The sequence below is a fragment of the Sorex araneus genome, chromosome 6 (assembly GCF_027595985.1).
Source record: "Sorex araneus isolate mSorAra2 chromosome 6, mSorAra2.pri, whole genome shotgun sequence".
In the NCBI taxonomy this organism is placed as follows: Eukaryota; Metazoa; Chordata; class Mammalia; order Eulipotyphla; family Soricidae; genus Sorex; species Sorex araneus.
Genome location: NC_073307.1, coordinates 166,626,882 through 166,646,321, shown reverse-complemented (window position 1 = coordinate 166,646,321; position 19,440 = coordinate 166,626,882). Strand labels below are relative to the sequence as shown.

Here is a 19,440-nt window from a genome sequence, read left to right as displayed (position 1 = left end):
GACGTTTGCGTTGGCCGCCCCTGCTGCTGGCTGTGTGCGAGGACCAGGGCAGGGTCCTGAGCTGGATGCGGGAGGGTGGACGGGAACCCACACAAGAGATGTTTGAGGAGCTACTTTGGGGGCCAGAGCGATCGCACAGCGGGGAGGGCCTTTGCCTTGCACGCGGCCAACCCAGGTTCGATCCCCAGCATCCCATAGGGTCCCCCAAGCACCGCCAGGAGGAATTCCTGAGTGCAGAGCCAGGAGGAGCCCCTGAGCATCGCCGGGTGTGACCCAAAAAGCAAAAAAAAAGAAGCTACTTTGTAGGCATAGATTGGGGAAGGAGATATCAGGTGTTAAAGACTCATCTCTTCTATTTTTAGAAGTTGGGACCCCCTCCAGGGTTTGCCAGAGGTATTTCAGGGACCACTGGATGCCAGGATCGAACCTGGGTCAGCAGTGAGTGGAGCAACTATCTGCTCCTTCTTTCTTTCCTTCTTTCTTTCTTTCTTTCTTTCTTTCTTTCTTTCTTTCTTTCTTTCTTTCTTTCTTTCTTTCTTTCTTTCTTTCTTTCTTTCTTTCTTTCTTTCTTTCTCCTTTCTTTCTCTCCCCCTCCCTCTCTCCCTTTCCCTTTCTTCCTTCTTCCTGTCCCTTTCTTTTGGCTTTCGAGGCATGCCCAGCTGTGCGCAGGGCTTATTCTGGGCTCTGTGCTCAGCGATGCTCCTGGCAGTGCTCCGGGGACCACAGGAGTGCCAGGAGCCAGCCCGGGCTGGGAGTGCGTGGTGCAGGCCCCTCGCCAGCGGGCCTATCTCCGGTCCCTCTCTGCCTTTCTTTCTCTTCTCTCTTGTTCTCTCTTTTTTACTTGCTGCAGGATCAAACCTTGGGCCTCTCCAGGCTTTCCAGCACTGAGTGGCGTCCACAGCCCCTCTGTCCCGTCACCAGCTATTTCCAGAGCGGGCGTGGAGGATCCCACCCATTGCTCCTTCTCCTGACTGACTTGGCTCCCCAGAGTCCCCTCCAGATCCTTCCACTCTGCTCAGAAGGACTGTCACTGTCACTGTCACTGTCATCTTGTTCATCGATATGCTCGAGCGGGCACCAGTAACATCTCCATTGTGAGACTTGTTATTACTGTTTTTTTGTTTTTTTCTTTCTTTTTGGGGTCACACCCGGCAATGCACAGGGGCAACTCCTGACTCTGGACTCAGGAATTACTTCTGGCGGTGCTCGGGGGACCCTATGGGATGCTGGGAATCGAACCCGGGTTGGCTGTGTGCAAGGCAAATGCTCTACCCACTCTGCTATTGCTCCAGCCCCTGTTGTTACTGTTTTTGTCATATCAGATACGCCACAGGTAGCTTGCTTGGCTCCACCGTGCAGGCGAGATACTCTCGGTACTTGCCGGGCTCTCCAAGAGGGACGGAGGAATTGAATCCATGTCGTTGTGTGCAAGGCAAACGCCCTACCCGCTTTGCTATCCATATAGCACAGCCAGATTATTCATATAATATATAAAATGTTTTTAATATAAACAAAATTCAGTAATAAAATTTAAAATAAAGAAAAATTTAACTGTATCTTGATTCTTTTACAATGCTGAGCTCAGAAGGACATAAAAAATATTGTCCTGGGCTGGAGCGATAGCACAGCGGGTAGGGCGTTTGCCTTGCATGCGGCTGACCCGGGTTCGATTCCCAGCATCCCATATGGTCCCCCAGCACCTCCAGGAGTAATTCCTGAGTGCAGAGCCAGGAGTACCCCTGTGTAATGCCGGGTGTGACCCAAAAAGCAATAAAATAAATAAATCTTTAAAAAAAATATTGTCCTTTTTGTAGCTGAATAGTATTTCTGTACATCTATATTGCCCAGCTCCTTTGTCTGGAGCTGTCATCGGTGGGCATTCTTGGTCACTTCCTCCCTAACTAGGACGGATGCCACCGCAGTGAGCACTGAGTAACCCTCCGTGCATTTAGCATATTCTTCCTTGGGGTACTCAGAAGTGCTATCTCTGGCCCTTGCTGACTTCTTCGCTTCTTTTTTTGTTAAATAGTTTTTTTAAATTTATTATTATTGTTCTCCAAGAGCCAGTATCCCCAGTGGCCTGGTCAGGGAGTGGAGAAGAGAAGGAGACCTGGCTCCTGGGGAATATCTGCTCCACATCGAGCAAAGCCCTGATCAGACCCCTGGCTGTCAAGGGGAGTACTGTGGGTAAAGAGTGTGTGTGTGTGTGTGTGTGTGTGTGTGTGTGTGTGTGTGTGTGTGTGTGTGTGTGTGTAGGAAGGTTTTTTTTTTTTTTTTGGTCACACCCGGCGATGCACAGGGGTTACTCCTGGCTCTGCACTCAGGAATTACTCCTGGTGGTGCTCGGGGGACCATATGGGATGCTGGGATTTGAACCCAAGTCGGCCAAGTGCAAGGCAAATGCCCTACCTGCTAAGCTGTCACTCCAGCCCCAGGAAGGTTTTTTTTACTATTGTATTTTTATTTGATTCCTCCGCCCCTCTCAGAGAGCCCAGCAAGCTACTGGGAGTATCCCGCCTGCACAGCAGAGCCTGGTAAGCTACCCATGGCATATTCGATATGCCCAAAACAGTAACAAGTCTCACATGGAGACGTTCCTGGTGCCCGCTCGAGCAAATTGATGAACAATGGGAGGACAGTGCTATGATTATTATTATTATTATTATTATTTGCTTTTTTGGGTCACACCTGGCGATGCTCAGGGGTCACTCCTGGCTCATGCACTCAGGAATTACTCCTGGCGGTGCTCAGGGGACCCTATGGGATGCTGGGGATCGAACCTGGGTCGGCCGTGTACGAGGCAAACGCCCTCCCTGCTGTGCTATGGCTCCGCCCCTCTTCTGTTTCTTGAGGCCTCTCTGCACAGCTTTCCCGGTAGCGCCAGGGTCTGCCCCTCCAAGCCGCGGCACTGTGCCCTTCTCAGCACAGCGGGCCCCGTCCCTTGGGCCCCACCCCTTCCCCAGGTGCCATCCTTAGGATCTAACCGTCCCCAGAGGCCCAGGCACTTCTGCCAGCAGACTGGGAGCAGGTTCCAGCGTCTGGACGGGTGGGAGGCCGCGTCCTGCACCTCCTCTGGCGGGAGAGACAGGCGTCTCTGCCCCTCCGAACCCCGCGGGGCCTCACTACTCATATCCGGAACGGCAGGGACGGGCTCTCCTGCCCCCTCGCCCAGCCCTGAGCCCTGAATCTTCGGCCACTGGTCGTGGAGCAGCCCTGCCAGCTGCAGGGGCGTGGCAGACGCTGGGCCCGCGCTGGGCACTCGAGCTGGACCTGCCGGCTGACCACCGCCCCCCCCCCCCGAGTGGCCTGTATACCAGCAGATCTCCCAGCTGCCAAATTGAGACACAGGACACTGTCACGGAGCCCAAAACTGGACTTTTTGAGTGGGGAGAGTTGGGCCACACCCGACAGTGCTCAAGGGCTGACTCCTGGCTCTGTGCTTGGGGCCCACTCCTGGCAGTGCTCAGGGATTGACTCCTGGCTCTGTGCTCGGGGCTCACTCCTGGCAGTGCTCAGGGGCTGACTCCTGGCTCTGTGCTCGGGGCTCACTCCTGGCAGTGCTCAGGGATTGACTCCTGGCTCTGTGCTCGAGGATCTCTCTGGGCAGAGCTGAGGGACCCAGTGGGCTGCCAGGGACAGAGCCCAGATTGGCCACGTGCAAGGCTAGCACCTTACCCCCCTGTCCCAGCTCTCCGGCCCCTCGCCTCACCTAGTTCTGGATGGAATTTTTCTTTCTTTCTTTTCTTTTTTTTTTTTCCTTTTTGGGTCACACCGGCGATGCTCAGGGGTTACTCCTGGCTCTGCACTCAGGAATCACTCCTGGCGGTGCTCGGGGGACCATATGGGATGCTGGGAATCGAACCCGGGTCGGCCGTGTGCAAGGCAAACGCCCTCACCGCTGTGCTGCCACTCCAGCCCCTGGGTGGAATTTCTCACATGGCAATAGACAGAAACCGTGGCAGCTGGTGAACTTTCGGGGGGATTGTGAAATCAACCTGGGGGGGGTGCAAACGGCTCAGAAGCTAGAAGGTGACGGAACGGACGGAGACGGACGCCGCTGCTCTGGCTCGTCTGCCAGACGCCCCAAAGTTACATGGAACAGCAACTGCCTGTGGCTGAGGGTTGGGGCCGGGGAGAGGGCGTGGGGGAGGTGGCATGTCCCTTCCCGGAGAGGGTCCGTGGGCGGCACCGGAGCTGGGCACGGCTGGGCCTGGCAGAAGGGGGTTCTGCTGCGTGGCACGGTGTTGCTGCTTCACCGTGGGGATGGCAGGATGGGGTGCCGCTGGCCACCGCGCCTCGGGGCTCCCGCCAACACAGTGGTCCCAGGGCCGCTCGCAGCGGGGTCCCCAACATCACAGCAGCCAGGCGGGGACGCGGGGCGGCTTGCCCAGTGCGGGGCACCTCAGCTGGGAAGGTCCGTCAAGTGCTCCCGTCTTGGCTGCTTTAACTTGGGGGCCACAGCTGACGTGCTTGGGGCTCGGTCCTGACTCTCTGATGGGGGGGGGTCACTCCCGGCAGGTGCTGAGGGACCTCAAGGTGCAGGGGACCGGGCCGGGCCTCACACGCACACAGAGCCCGCTGCGCCCTGGGGCCGGCCCCGGCCACCACGCGGGAGGTGTCGCAGCTGTGAGAGTTGGGACCGGGCCCGCAGAGGCAGAGAGAAAGCAAGAAGCGCCCACCCTGGGCAGCTGAGAGTCGGGTGGAGGGGCTGACCTCGGCCGACCCGTCCCCCCGAGTGGCCCCTGAGCACCCCTGGGCGTGCTCCCCACAGCAGAGCCAAACCCAAGCAGAACCCGAGTCCGTAGCGCAGTGCGTCCCCGTGGAATTACTGCTCCAGGCAGCTACCGCCCGTTTCGTGCACATGCGCAAATGGGGTGGCACTCGGTGCTCCCTGAGCTCCGTGACCACCCGCGCCAGGCTCAGTCGTGCCGAGGCCGCGGTCCCCTCCCCTGGGGTCAGGCGTGACGCGAAGTGATGAACTGCGAGGCCTTGGGGACAGTCTTTCCCCAGCCCCCGCGTTAGTGCCCAGAGTCCTAACTCGAGGGTGGCACGGGGACGGCCGGGGAGGACGGGGAGGGGAGGCGCAGGAACCTGGAGACTCTCATCCCCCCGTGGGGACACCAGCTGCACTGTCCACTCCGGCTGGCCCTGGACGGTGCCCTGTGAGGAGGAGGGGGAGGGGGAGGCAGGCGACCAGGTTCTCTCCAAGGCCAGTGCTGGGCTTCATGGAATCCAGAGGACGGCAGGAGCTACGGTCCTGGGCGGCCCCTGGCTGCTCTCAGACACACGCCCCGTTTCCCTGTGTCACCACCCACTTTCCTCTGAGTGTTTTTTGGGGATGCACGTCCGGCGGTGCTCAGGAGTTGCTCCTGGCTCTGCTCTTAGGGAGAGGTCCCGGGGAACCTGGGGAACCATGAGGGTGCTGGGGATCGAACCCGGGTCGGTCGCATGCAAGGCAGGTTGCCCTACCTGCTGAGCTATCACTCTGTCCCTATCATCTGATTTTTAAATTTTCTTGTTTTTGGGTCACACCCGGTGGTGCTCAAGGGTTCCTCCTGGCCTTGCGCTCAGGAATCACACCATACGGGGTGCCTCGAACCCGGCTGGCCGTGTGCCAGGCAAATACACCCTCCAGGCTGTACTCAGGCCCCTGACTTTTTTTAAGTTTCATCATTTTTATTTTTGGGTCACACCTGCCGCTGCTCAGGGGACCATATGGAATGCTGGGGATTGAATCCGGTGGGCCGCGTGCAAGGCAAACACCTACCCGATACTCCAGCCCCCCCTTTTAATTATTTTTGGGTCACACCCGGCGATGCACAGGGGGGACTCCTGGCTCTGCACTCAGGAGTTACTCCTCCTCGTGATGCTCGGGGGACCGTCTGGGTTGCTGGGAATCGAATCCGGGTCAGCCGCGTGCAAGACAAACGCCCTCCCCGCTGTGCTGTCGCCCCGGCCCCCGCTGACTTGGGTGTGGAGCTGTCGGTGGCTGAGCTGAGGAGAGCGTCTGGTGGACACGCACGTGTGGAGCCGGGACCCTCAGCTGCCCACCGCCCCCCACTACAGCCTGTTCAATTTGCTTTGGGGCCACCCCCAGGCTTCGCAGGACTGGCTCCTGGCTGTGAGCTCAGGACTCTCTCCCCGTGGACTCGGGGGACCACAGGAAGTGCTGAGATGCGTCCAGCCCGCCTGGAGGAAAAGCCCGATGCAGTGTCCCCGGAGCTGCCCCTGTGCGGGCACAGCCAGTGTCCAGTCCGGCGTCCGCACGCCCAGGACAGGGCTGCCGTCAGGGCTTCAGAGTTTTGGATTGAGATTGATTTTGGTTTGGGGCCACACCCGACAGTGCTCGGTGTCCTGGGGGAGGGGCCAGTCCCGGGGGTGCTGGGAGGACCGTGTGGGGCCAGGGGTCAGACACGGGGTCCCTGCCCACGGGGCCTGTGCTCCCACCCCTCGAGCAGCTCCCAGCCGAAACTGCTGGTTGAAGGAACAAGGCAGCCCCCTGCCCCCTCCTTGGCCAGTGGGGGGCTCTCAGGGTGAAAGGCCGCTGTCCCCGGGGGGGGGTCCTGCACGTGTCCTCCGTGGCCTTCTGGGCCAGCCCCCGGGGAGGGCCTAGGCTCTCCCAGTCTCAGGAGCGTGTTCCACATGTGTCACGGAGTGTGACACAGCTCAGGGCCTGGCCAGCCGGGACGCAGGGCGTGTCCCCGCCTTCCGGGTGGGGCAGGGCAGGCCCGGTCCTGTCCAGGGGGCGCCCAGGTGCCCCAGCAAGGCCGGACCCCACCAACAGGCCGTGATGCCATTGGAAAAGGGGGTCCTCGCGGGGGCCGGGGCCGCAGGGGCTGTGCAGACAGGCTGTGGGCTCGCGGGCAGGTCCTGCTTCTCCAGCCCGGGCTGCTGCGCCCCGAGGTCCCTCACACGCGGCCGAGAGGAGCGTGACCCCCTCGCCGGGAACCCCCACAGCCGGGGACAGCAGGGGGCAGCAGTGGGAGCACCGCAGAGCAGCGGGCACGGGGTGGGGGCAGCCGGCAGCCCCTCGCTGCCTCCTTGCCGCTCTCCCTGGACGCCGCCCCTGAATTGTTTTTTGGGGGGTTGGGCCATACCTGCAGTGCTCAGGGATCACTCCTGGCAGTGCCAGGGGCCACACGGGTGCCGGGAGTCGAGCCCAGCTGGCCATGGGCCTTACCCACGCTGGACTCGGGCCAGCGGACTTTGCTCATGTTTTATCGAGACACGTGTGAAGTCAGGAGCGCCCGGGGGCTTGCCTGCCTCTCGGGAGCCGGAGCCTGTCACCTGCCCCACGCCCGGGACCACCCCAGGGGGATGGAAGGGGCACCCGGGTCCCGCCAGGACCCCCGAGTGGAGCGACGGGAGCGACAGGAGTGGGGGGCCCTGCAGGCCAGGACACATGTGGCTCGAGTTGGGGTCACGTGGGCTCCTGGTGGCTCGAGTCACGGGCTGGGCACCACAGCCACCGCCTGCAGTGGACTCCGGGGTGCAGCTTCCCTTCGGGCGCTCAGGCCGACCCGGGCCTGGCTGCGGGACCCCGGGAGGGCTGAGGCCTGCCTCCCTCCCGTTTATTTATTTTGCTTTTTGGGTCACACCCAGCGATGCTCAGGGGTTACTCCTGGCTCTGCACTCAGGAATTACTCCTGGCAGTGCTCAGGGGACCATATGGGATGCTGGGGATCGAACCCGGGTTGGCCGCGTGCAAGGCAAACGCCCTCCCCGCTGTGCTATCGCTCCAGCCCCGCGGTTACTTTTTTAAAAACACTTTGAGTTGTTTTGTTTTGGAGCCACACGGGGTGCACAGAACGTGGGGGGGGAGGGGACAGTGCTGTCCAGTGGAGACAGGGAGAGGAGTGCACTTTGCACGTAGGGATTATTCCAGCAGTGCTCAGAGGGCCAGACGGGATGGCGGGGACTGAGCCCCTCCCTGCCCCCGCGGCCTCTCTGTCCGCACCCCAACTTCCAGGGCAGGCTCAGAACTGGGAATCGGCAGTGAAAATGACTTGAGGCCTTTATTGAAAGAAGCAATAAATAATACTGTGATAAAAATAGTTCAAAAGTAGACTGTACATACTTTGTTACATAATCTGAGTTCACAAAAGATTAATAGAAAAGCATAAATTATACAAGTAGATTAAGAGCGGGCACCAATGCTGGCAGCTGCAGCCTCCCGGTGGGAAGCGGGACGGGCTCGGCGAAGGCTCCGCCCGGGGCGGGTCCTCACACAGGCTCACGGCTTGACGGACACGTTGACGGAGAAAGGTGGAGAGGTGGGCGCTGGCTCGAGGTGCGGGCCTGATTGGTCCTCGGGGGGCGGGGGGGCAGTCAGGGCCCCCCCGCCGGTCCTGCCGGGGGGCGCTGCCCCCGCCCTGGGTCAACCCAGTCGTGTTTCCCTGCCCTTCCCAGGCCCAGGGCGGGCGCGTCCCGGCAGGCGGCTCAGCTTCTCACAGAAGGCCCGTGCTCAGAGGCGGTGTTCCCACGGCAACACGCCGGGGTCCCCGAGCTGTCACAAATGCAGCCGAGCCCCTTCTCTGTCACGGCCTATTATTAAAAATGGAACAGTGGTAATTACAGTAACGCATCATTTACAAGGCATGATCTGTTCACAGGATTTACACACATGAGCATCACAGTACATTCATTGGAAAGTCTACAGTTATGCCGGAGAACATGAATTGATTTGAAAGATATGTATAGGCCGGATATACATGAAAAAGTATATAAATGCAGTTGTAAGTTTACATAAATATAAGAAACATGAAGTTCTAAAATATTTTCTCTATGGTAGTCATGAAATTTTCGTTGAAACCTCTGTAATAAAATATCTTAGGGTCCATAGGACAAGTATTAACAGATGCAAGAGTGCTGGACTTTGCAATGTCATCCTCTCCTGTCACCGGTAGAAGTAGTGGGGGTACACTGCAAAGGAGAGACAGCGTCTCAGGAGCCGGCCCGCCACCCCGAGCGCCACGGCCCCCAGGGGCCCAGCTGGCCGCGTTTCCTAAAGGTCGCCAGTTAGTGAGAAGCCACAGAGAGGCCGAGCCAAGGCCTGCCGGGGGTCAGGCTAGCGGCCCCAGCCCGAGCTGACCCTCCCCTGCCTCCCGCCAGACATGAGCAGACGCCACAGATGAGCTGGCACGGGGGTCCGGGCACGCGGGACACGGAGCCAGCGCCGACTCACCGTCAGGACGCGTCAGCAGGAGTAGGTCCTGACTGCAGCAGGGTCCAGCCTCTGCGTGCCCGGCACACTGCCTGCTCGACAAGCACAGGGGAGCGTGCACACACGGCGTGCAGTTAGTCGCGGGCACACGCACGCACTCATGCGCACACGCAGGCACACGTGAATGCACACGCACACATGCACGCTCACACCCGTATACACACTCATGCTCATGCACACACCCACGCACACATGAACACACATGCACGCTCCCACACTCATGTACACGGACACTGGATCAGGCAGGAAGGGTCACTGACATGCAGCTCTGCTCCTTAAACTCTCGGGCGACCGGCAGGCTTGGGAGGGTCCTGTGAGCCGGGGCCAGCCGCAGAGGGCGGAGCTGAGCCCCAGCCGCTGGGCACAGGGCGCCTGGGCGACGGGTCAGTGCTGCCCAGGGGGCCGGGGTGGGCAATGGCCGCCTCAGAGCAGTGAGGCCTGGCCCAGCCTCTCTGGAGGCGCGGGCGCCCGTGCTGCTGGCTGACAAACACGCGGTGCGGCCCGTGCAGGGAGTGAGACTGGCGGGCACGGGTGAGGACGCGGGCTGGCCACGCGGGGGGCCAGTGGGGTCGCTCTCTCAGGGGGCGGCACCAGGCACTGTGGCCCGAGTGGGCTGTGAGGCCCAGGGCCCCGTGTCCGTCCACGGCAGGGCCTGGGGGCCGTGTCTCCCTTGGCTGCGGCACAAGCTCGGGCGCCTGCAAGCGCCAGGAGACACAGGCCCGGGCCCGGTGTCTGGCTTCCCGGGCGGCCCTTCCTCAGGCCCCGAGCGCAGAGCGGAGGAGCGGGAGACGCCGACACCCACAGACAAGGGTGGACAGGAAGCAGGACGGCCAGCGAGGACAGGTGTTAGGGTCCAGGTCACGACACTCACACGGGCAGGCGGGCGGAGACAGACAGACAGACAGACAGATACAGGCGCCGCTGCGCCACCTACCGTCCAGCTGCGTCTTCTTTGGCTGCATGGCGGGGGAGGACAGCGAGGGCGCCACCCTGAAGTTGGCGGGGAGGGTCTCTGCGGACCCCACGGCCAAGCCCCGGATGTCCTTGGGCCGAAACTTCTTCCTCCATGACGGAGCTCTCCGGAAACTCTTCTCGTCGTCCTGGTGGGGCGGGCAGAGCAGGGGCGGCCTGGGTGGACGGTCCCCGGCCCTGGGCGGGTGCTGCCCGTGCCCGCCCCATGTGGGCAGCGGCTCCCCAGCACCGTCTCCCGGGAGAGAAGCCGGGCCGCCCCGCCAGGTGCCCCCTCGTCTCCACAGTGCTCTGGAGCGGCAGCCCCCCAGTGCTGACCCCCTCAGCGAGGCCCGTCCCCCACCGGTCAGCCTGAGACCACTGGGGCCCTCGGCCGAGCACTTACTTCATCGAATCTCCGGTCAGTGCCCATGGCCAGGAGGTTGTTGAACTCCCTCTCCAGGACCGCGCGGGCCTGCGGGGAGGACGGTCACTCAGCAGGCCCGGCCAGTGCGGCAAGCCCCACCCCTGGTGCTCTCCGGGCCGGGCGCTCACCTGTGTGTTCTGGGTCGGGATCTGTAGCAGGAGCGCCAGCGTGTTGAAGTCGAAGGACTCGTCCAAGGCGATGATGGCGCCGTGGACGCCGCTCTCGGTGAGGTTGTTCGCGTACTCGCGGAGGCCGATGGACAGGATCCAGCGAACCATGCGGTCGTTGCTCCAGACGAGCACGTCTGCGCGTGGACACAGGCGTCACGGGGGGCTCGGGCACAAGCGCGTGCATTAGGGGAAAGTCAGGGGTGTGTGTGTGTGTGTGTGCCTATGCCTGTGTGCAGAGCGGGTCCGGGATGGTGGCGTGTGTGTGTGTGTGTGTGTGTGTCTGTGTCTGTGTGCAGAGCGGGTCCGGGATGGCGGCCCGTGTGTGTGTATGTGTGTGTGTGTGTGTGTGTGTGTGTGTGTGTGTGTGTGTGTGTGTGTGTGTGTGTGTGTGCGCGCCTGTGCGCAGAGCGGGTCCAGGATGGCGGTCCGTGTATGTGTGTGTGTGTGTGTGTGTGCCTGTGTGCAGAGCGGGTCCAGGATGGCGGTCCGTGTATGTGTGTGTGTGTGTATGTGTGTGTGCCTGTGCACAGAGCGGGTCCGGGATGGCCCCCGGGTGTGTGTGTGTGTGTGCTCGTGCGCCTGTGTGCAGAGCGGGTCCGGGATGGCCCCCGGAGCCTGTGCCCCCAACTCTTCCCCAGTTGACCCCGCTGCTGGCCAGAGCCCCGCCCGGCCCTCTCCGCTGTGACCACTGGGGTCACAGAACGTTCCCCGGAAGCGAGTGCAGCCAGGCTCAGCTCGGACTCGGGCTCAAGTGAGGACGACTCCAGGGGGCCGGGCTGCCCGGCGCGGGGTCCTGGGCCCTGCCTGGCGCTGTGTCCCTCAGCACAGCCCCTCACACATCGGCCATCCCCCCTGGCCCCGGCACCCGCGCTCCCCGCACCGCCCTGTCCCCAGCCCCGCGGTCTCGGCCCCGAGAGACAGACGAGGGTATCCGCGGCATCCTGGAGCCTGGAGGAAAGCTCGAGCATCACGAGAAGCGAGAACTGAAAAAATTGGCCTGCGAGAGGTTGGAGAGTCGCCACTCGGTAAGATATGCCGCATGACTCTCACTTTCTAGTTATTTTCAGGGGGTTTGTCACTGGACCCGGATCTTGGGACAAGCCCACTGCTCGGGGGCTGGAGCAATAGCACAGCGGGGAGGGCATTTGCCTTGCACGCGGCCGACCTGGGTTCGATTCCCAGCATCCCATATGGTCCCCTGAGCACTGCCAGGGGTGATTCCTGAGTGCAGAGCCAGGAGTAACCCCTGAGCATCGCCGGGTGTGACCTCCCCCCCCTAAAAAAAAAAGCCACTGCTCGGAGCAGGGATGGGGTCAGAGGCCACCTCCCTGCCTGGGGTCCCCGAGGGCTCGGCGCGGCTGCATCACCACAGCGGGCGCCCCCTCGTGCAGCCCCTCGCCGGCCCGGCCCCATTTGTACCTGAGTCTCTCGACACGGAGACGGGAGTGCCGGCCACAGAGCCTCCCGGGGAGACAGACCGGGCCCCCTCGACCCCGCCGCCCGTGTCCCCTGGCGCCCCCCACCCGGGCACTGGCCTTTGACTTCGTTCTGGCTCTCCTCCCTCCTCCGCTCCAGCTCCTTCCGGTCGTAGTTCAGCCTCCTCAGGCACATGATCCCGCACTGGAAGCTGGTTCTGTCGTGGGAAGCGCAGGGGTCAGGGGGCGGCCGCTGCGGGCACGCCCGGGTCCCCGCGGCGCGGTGCGCCCCCTCACCGGTGGAAGCTGTCAACCATCTTGAGCTGGCCGCGCAAGTCCTTCTTGGTGAGGTGGTCCAACATGCGCGCATCCACCAGGCACTCCATGAAGTAGCTGCGGTACTGCGGCAGCCCCAGGCTGGGCAGCCACTCGTTGCCGATCCACTCGTGGTTCATGTCCCCGTAGGCCAGGGTCTGCGCACAAGGGCACGCGGTCAGGCCTGGGGAGGCCGCGGCATAAGGGGTGAACCGACGGGCGCTCAGTCACCCATCTCCGGACCTTGCCGCCTCTTACGTTTGCCGGTGACACTCCACGGGCTGTGTTTTGGAGCCCACCCAACCGCATTCAGGGACCCCCCGCTCTGCGCTCGGGGGACCACATGGGGGCCGGCCGATCGCACGGCAAGTGCCTCACCCCCCCAGCCCCAGGGAGACAGTGGCCCCGGCCCGGGACCGGTGTAGGGTGATAGAGCGACAGAGAATGACCACGACTCATGAACAAGTCTGAAGGAACGTCCAGCCTGCTGGCCAGGGACACGCCCGGCAGGCCACAGTTTTACTGCATCTAAGTATTCTCAAACGTAACAACGTCCATATTCATCTCTTCCTCATCAGCAAACACCTCCAACTTCCCCTGAGGAAACAGCGCAGCTCCACAAGGTTAACAGAAGTGAAAGAAATGGCCGTTTCCAAGGGAGAGAAGGGCCAGCGCCGAACTCAACGCTCCCGGCGGCCAGCACGGGCTGCCGTCCCAGGCGGTTCTCCGACACCCCGGCACAGTCACTGCTCAGGGAAGCGAAGAATCTCCCGATGCAACCAAACCACCTCGAACAGACCAACGAGAGGGGCGGCAGGCGGGGCCCACGGCCCGTCTTGTTCAGTGCCTGGGGTCCCGGTCAGCAGGTCAGGGTCCGCTCCCGCGTGGTGTGTGGAAGGGAACCCGGCCCACCGCAGGCAGACCAGGTCCTAGCCACTGAGCCATCTCTCTGGCCCCCCAAACCAGGAAAATAACAGAAAATTTAAAAAGACAAAAAAAAAAAAATCTGGTTCTTAAGAAACAGTTTAACAACCGAACAGCCCCTGGCAGAACACTCGAGGACGAAAAGCCGTCACTGACCACTGGTGAAAAAGGCGACGGGGTGGCCAGACAGTGGACGCGACACGGTGCGTCTCTAGAGAGGCCGCGGCGGGGCGCGGGGAGGGTCTGTCCCTGCCAGCCCACCGTCTCACGCAGAGCCGCACCGAGTCCTGCTGCGAGTCTGTGCGGGGAGACGCCGGTCATGGCAGGTTCCCGGCAGCCGGGACACGCCTCGTCCCTCTCCAAGGCGGGACGACACGGGACAGGACCAGACGTGCGAGAACACCCCGAGCCGCCGCAAGCCACCGACCGGGACACCCGCGGCCAAGAAGGGGAGGCGCAGCAGGCCCGGCCGGATGCAGGAGCGGCACCTGCCCCGTCCTCACGGCCCGGCCCGGGGTCCGACTCGGCCGGGCTCTGCAGGGCCCCTCGCACCTCCCTCACGGAAACCTCAGCATCAGGGACGGGGCAGCCCTGGGCCCGGACGGCTCTGCACGGCCTCTGCCACTCACTGTCGACACCCGCCGGGGCAAACAGGCGCCCGGGACGAGGAGGGGCGTGGAGCCGGCCTCGAGGGCAGCCTGGAGACCCACCTGCAGGCGGCAGACCGAGGCCTGCACGGAGAGGGGCCCCGAGGGCTGGGAGTCCTGCCCGCGCACCCTCGGGGGCCAGGCACGTGTCGGGGAGCCCAGACACGCCCGCCTCCCTGCCCCCGCCCGGCTGGCCAGAAGCCGCTGGAGTCTCACGGCTGCACCTGGGGTGGCCTTTACTTGCCGGTGGGAGGGGACGGCAGGGAAGACCGACCCGCCCGCGCCGGTGGGCCTGGCGCCGGCCACCCCTTCACGGTGTCCTCCCTACACCCCGCCCCTGTCGCCTCCCCGTCTCCGAGGGGCCTGAGGGACGCCAAGGGCAGGCTGCAACCCCGCGGCACCGGCCCCGTGGCCCCGCCCCGCCCGGCGTCCAGGCTCCTGCTGGGCACGGCCTTTCCTGGGGTTTTTTTTTTGGGGGGGGGTTTAGGCTGTACCTGGCTCTGTACTCAGGGTCACTCCGGGTGGGTTCAGGGACCAGACGGGGGGCCAGGCCAGTGCCCTCTCTGCTGACCCCCGCTCCAGCCCCCACGGCCCTCACGCCTGCCTCGTAACAGGGATGGGACGGGCCCTGCCCTCCTCCCCGGGGCCGGTCACGGCCACGCCCCGCTCACGACTGGGGAGAGGGCCACGGAGTTCCTTCTACTCTAGGAGCCAGATTAAAGAATCGTGTTTCTTCCACCAGCCTGGGGTGTTCCTGCGCCTCGGACCCTCTGGAGATGCTTGGGTGGGGGGCGCTGGGGTTGGAGACGCAGGCCTGAGCCCGCCCGCCCGCCCCCGCGCTGGCTGACCAGGGTCCCGGCGCCGCAGAGGCGAGTGCGGGCTTGTCCATGCCGCGCTGTCCCTCAGCCCCCCGTGGGCTCCCCGCAGTGGAGCCGTGGGAGAGGGGTGCGTGGCAGGACTGGGGCGCCGAGAGGCGGAGCCCTGCGGTCAGAGCAGCACTGCGGTCAGCACCAGGCCCGCTGGCCCCACCAGCAGACCCTGAAGGCCGGTGACCCGCCGGGGACTCAAACGCCGTGACTCAGGGCTGCCCTACGCCGGGGTCGCCTCCCAGGGCCAGTGAACTCACGTGGAAGCTGCGAGTCACGTGGCCACGGGAGGTTCTGAGCATGCAACGACCGACGGTGGATCCGAAAACCCAACGCCCCCGTGAGCCGCCCGAGCTCGCGAGCGGAAGGCGCTTCAGAAAGCCCCGGCTGAGCCCCCGGCCGCGGGGAACAAAGCGTTAGTTCAAGTGCAAGCACCGTGGCGCCATACAAGGGACGTTCAGAACTGTCCATGAGGCGTGCTCTGGGACCCTGGCCGCACGACCGGGCCCCGCCAAGCCCGACAACACCCTGAGCGGATTGTTAGAAAGTCAAGAAAAGGCAATTACAAGGCTCCATCCTCCCAACGCTTTTTGTGGCCGTACATACGAAGGGTTATAGAGAGTCTCCAACCTGAGCCCAGCTTCCCTCCGCCTCTTCCTGGGGTTACGTGGTCGGGATGCAAGAGAACAGAACTATTAGTACCGGGGCGCGGGTGCGGGGGAGCGGTGCGGGGAGGAGCGCGGGAGCGAGCCAGTCCCGCGGGCCAGGCAGCATGCGGCCATGCAGCCCCCCATGCAGCCCCATGCCAAGCCCTCCACGCCCCTCAGCGGCCCCCCAGCCTCCCGGGGCTCCTGGCTCACATGTCTGACAGCCCACCCACCCGCTCGGCGTCCCCAGGGGTGCGGGGGACGGGGGTGCCCCAGGGCTGAGCAAGGACCCCACTTCACACGTCAGCTCAGCTGGTACCGAGGACACGCTTATGGGGCAAGTCAGCCGACAGGGACAGTCTCGGCTTTAACAAAGGGCCCGCGGCGGGCGGGCGGGCGGGCGGGAGCAGAGGCGGGCAAGCCGGGGCCGGCACTGACCGTGTGTGGCGTGGCTGCGAGCGTTTCCATCTCTTCGTGTGTTAACCAGACATTTCCCGTGCTCTGGGGTGGCCCCGTGACCAAGCACGTCCAGGGGAGCAGGGACAAAGAGGACAGGCGGCAGGCGCATGAGCCTCGGGCCGCGGAGTGGAGAGGACTGGGCGCCCCTCCTCCACACACGCACGCACACGCACACATGCACAAACAAACACATACGACCACACGAGGACGCTTCCGACGGAGCCCCGCGGCCTGAGTGCCCGCACGGCGGTGCCCAGCCCCAGGCCCCGAGCCCAGGCCTGGCAGGGCGTGTGGGTGCAGAGAGGGAGACCCCCGCAGGCCGCCCCGGAGGGCCGCGGGGGCAGAGGGATTCCCACCTGTGGGCTGGGGGCGGGCCGGGACGTCACCCTGCCAGGCGGGTGCCCGAGGCGTGAGCCCCCAGCCCTGGCCCCGCCCCGGGAGGACGGCCGGGACTCGGGACGCGGCAGGGGAGGGGCTCACGGCGCCCACCGGGGGCTGGGGGGCTCGGGGAGCGACGAGACCCTCTGCGAGGCCGCGCGGTGTGCCCCTGGGCAGGCGGGCACTGCCAGCTGCCCCTGCAGAGCTCCCTCCCTGCTTTCCCCAAACCCCGACTGCAGAGTGGACGCAGCCCGCGCGGCGGCCCTACCGTCCTGGAGGTGGGCGGGGCGGAGGGGCTGGTCAGCGACATGATCTCCTGGATGGCCAGGCGCAGCTTGAGCCGGTGCAGCGGGTTGCTGATGCCGATCTCGCGCTGGATCTCCGTGTCCGACAGGGCCGACATGATGGCGCCGCTCTTCACATTGGCGCGGCAGGCCGCCACGTACCACGCCGGCATGCCCACCCAGAGCTGCGGGGAGACGAGGCTTGGGGGCCGGCTCGGGAGCAGCCTGGGGGCGGGCGGGGGGGCGGGGGGGCAGCATGTACCTCCAGCCAGACCACCACGGTCGGCCCGTCCCACTGCGCGAAGGGCAGCCCCTGCCTCCGGGCCTCCTCCAGCAGCTGGTGCCTGCGGACAGACGCGGTCAGACGCGGTCAGCGCACCCGGCCCTGGGCTCCCCGCAGGGAGGGGGCGCTAGCCCCGGAGACACTCCCTTGGGCCACGGCCGTGACGGGCAGCACAGAGCCCCTGGACAGCAACTCAGGCTCTGCATGGACCACGGGACTCTGGGACTGCCCCTCAGCATGGGAGGGGCCACCCAGTGAGGGTTGTGGTCTGGGGGCCACACCCACCAGTGCTCAGGGGTCACTCCTGGTGGAGTCTGGGGGACCTACGGGGTGCTGGGGACCAAAGCCCGGCTGGCCACACGCAGGCCAGGCCCTTGCCCACCGGGCTGTCCAGCCCCGGAGAGGGGCGGTCAGTGCCCTGCCCTGGTCCTTGCCAGGGGTCAACCCTGGGGCCCTGCACACGCCAAGCGAGGCCCCAGCCCTCGGAGCATCTCCCAGGCTGCCCTGGACACTGCCTGCTCCGAACAGGACCCGTTGCCCGCGTCCTCCAACACCACCGCCCCGCTGGACGCCCACTCGCCCCGCTGCCCCTCCTGCCCGCCATGGGGAGATGCGCAGGGGCCACTCCCAGGCTGCGGAGCCCCCTGCACCTGCTCCTGCTCTGAGTGACCCTCCCGGCAGGGCCAGCGCCCACCCCAGGTCAGGCCCCGGGCACCCCCTCTAGCCCAGCCCAGAAGCGGGGAGATCTCGGGGTAAGTCAGGCTTGATGGAAAGGAAACGTTTCTGCAGTCTACTTCGGCTCTCCCGACGCCGGGAACCTTAGCTGGATGCCAGCGTTTTTCTGGGTAACTTGAACCTTTTTCCACCCTCACAAGTAAAGCTTTTTCCTTAAAGTCAGCCTTATCACTGGCTAAGGGCCGGGACGGAAACACCCACTGAGGTCACGGGAACCCTCTGCACTCGGGCACTCTCCCTGGTTAGCCTCCCGGGACCTCTCAGCTCAGCCGGGGAGCATGCGGGGGGGCCTCCTGGCTGCCCGGCCCAGCTGCTGGCCCGGGGAGGGCAAGGGACGCTCACGCACAGACGCCAACGCAGACTGTCTCGGGCGGGAGCCCCAGCACAGTGGGGAGGGCACCTGCCTTGCAGGCGGCCGACCCGGGTTCGATCCCCGAGGGTCCCCCGAGCCCCACCAGGAGGGATCCCTGAGTGCAGAGCCAGGAGCACGCCCTGGGCATGGCCGGGCAGGACGGCCCCTGCAGGGTCTCGGGGAGGGGCAGCTCCTCCCCGCCCCAGGGAGCGGGGCGCGCCGGGCTGCTAGCCGGTGGGCCACGCCCGGCCGCGCTCCAGGGCTGCCTCAGCGTCCACCCACCACCCTCCCCGCGCCCCCCCCACGCAGTGCTCTGCCGCCCGCCACTCTGCCGGGCCACGGGCAGTCACGCCAGCTGGGCCAGACCAGGCCGTGCACAGTGAGCACAAGGGGCCGAGTCATGCCCAAGCCGGCCCTGCCCAGGGGGGACCCACTGCCTCGAGGTCCTCAGACACCCACGAGGGGAAAAGTGAGGGGAACGAGAGAAAAACTTACTTTTTCTGGAGTTTACGATTTTTTTCTGCCTGTCCTCCCAGTTTGCCAAGTCCTAGGGCATCCGGGGATGAATTTTCTGTCTCTGAGACGCCAGCTACAAGGAGGGAAGAGTCAGGCGCCTCGGGCCAGTGCACGGCGTGGCCGGCCCCCGCCCTGTCCCGGCCCCCTGCCCTGCCCCCCACCCTGTCCCGGCCCCCTGCCCTGTCCGGCTGTGGCCGGCCCACCTTGTCCCGGGGACTCCCTGCTGGCGTGGCCGGGCCGGCCCTTCTCCTTCTTGCCGAACAGGCGGCCGATGGAGGACTTGATGCCCTTCTTCTTGGGGGCCTTGTGCAGCGAGTCCTGGCTGCTGTTGCTGCTGCTGGGGTTGCTTGCGGGGCCGTCCTGCGAGCCTGTCGAGCTGGGGACGCACGAGTCTCAGCCGCGCCCGGGGCTCCCCGCCCCTCGGGGGGGCACGTCCCCCACCCCTGGCCCTTCCCCAGAGCCCCCCGGCCGCACTCACTTGCGGAGCTCCCGCAGCTCCTCGTGGCTGACCGTGTGCACGGCGCCTTTGTGCAGCCGCTCGGGGCGCGGGGCGCGCGGGGAGGGCGGGGGCGAGGTTTCACATTTTATGGTTGTCTTGTCGTCCGGGACCTCGTCCCGAGGGGCCGGCGGCTGCGGGACAGACGGGAGCGTCAGGGCGGACAGGGCCAGGGCCGCGGTCTCACGGGCACGCGTGCCAGCAAATCACGCTTCCGGGAGCCGGTGAGGCTGGCTCGAGACCCCCACGGCTCAGCGCGCCCTCCCGCGGTCCCGGGGACGGCCTGCGTGGAAGCCTCGGAGGAACCGGGCAACGGCGTGCGGGGGTCACGGAAGAGGGTCTCTGCCACCAGGGA

General features: G+C 64.5%; 1 protein-coding gene across 12 annotated transcripts in view; it reads right to left on the bottom strand.

Annotated features, from left to right (window-relative positions):
* Positions 1-7,996: 7,996 nt before the first annotated feature.
* Positions 7,997-19,440, bottom strand: part of PPFIA1 (PTPRF interacting protein alpha 1) — a 36,454-nt gene continuing 25,010 nt past the window's right edge. For 4 of the 12 annotated variants that reach the window (XM_055141613.1, XM_055141618.1, XM_055141620.1 and 1 more), the window contains 14 exons: positions 19,068-19,219; positions 18,793-18,965; positions 18,569-18,662; positions 16,966-17,047; positions 16,688-16,888; positions 16,021-16,083; positions 15,566-15,592; positions 12,481-12,656; positions 12,304-12,401; positions 10,727-10,902; positions 10,578-10,646; positions 10,158-10,323; positions 9,185-9,255; positions 7,997-8,922 (listed from right to left, as the gene is read on the bottom strand). In XM_055141613.1, the coding sequence (XP_054997588.1) occupies positions 9,197-9,255; positions 10,158-10,323; positions 10,578-10,646; positions 10,727-10,902; positions 12,304-12,401; positions 12,481-12,656; positions 15,566-15,592; positions 16,021-16,083; positions 16,688-16,888; positions 16,966-17,047; positions 18,569-18,662; positions 18,793-18,965; positions 19,068-19,219 (1,536 nt within the window). In that variant the 3' untranslated portion in view covers positions 7,997-8,922; positions 9,185-9,196. Of the gene's footprint in view, positions 8,923-9,184; positions 9,256-10,157; positions 10,324-10,577; positions 10,647-10,726; positions 10,903-12,303; positions 12,402-12,480; positions 12,657-15,501; positions 15,593-16,020; positions 16,084-16,687; positions 16,889-16,965; positions 17,048-18,568; positions 18,663-18,792; positions 18,966-19,067; positions 19,220-19,440 lie in introns of those variants that run through there. The other 8 variants (XM_055141617.1, XM_055141625.1, XM_055141621.1 and 5 more) reach the window with 6 other exon arrangements.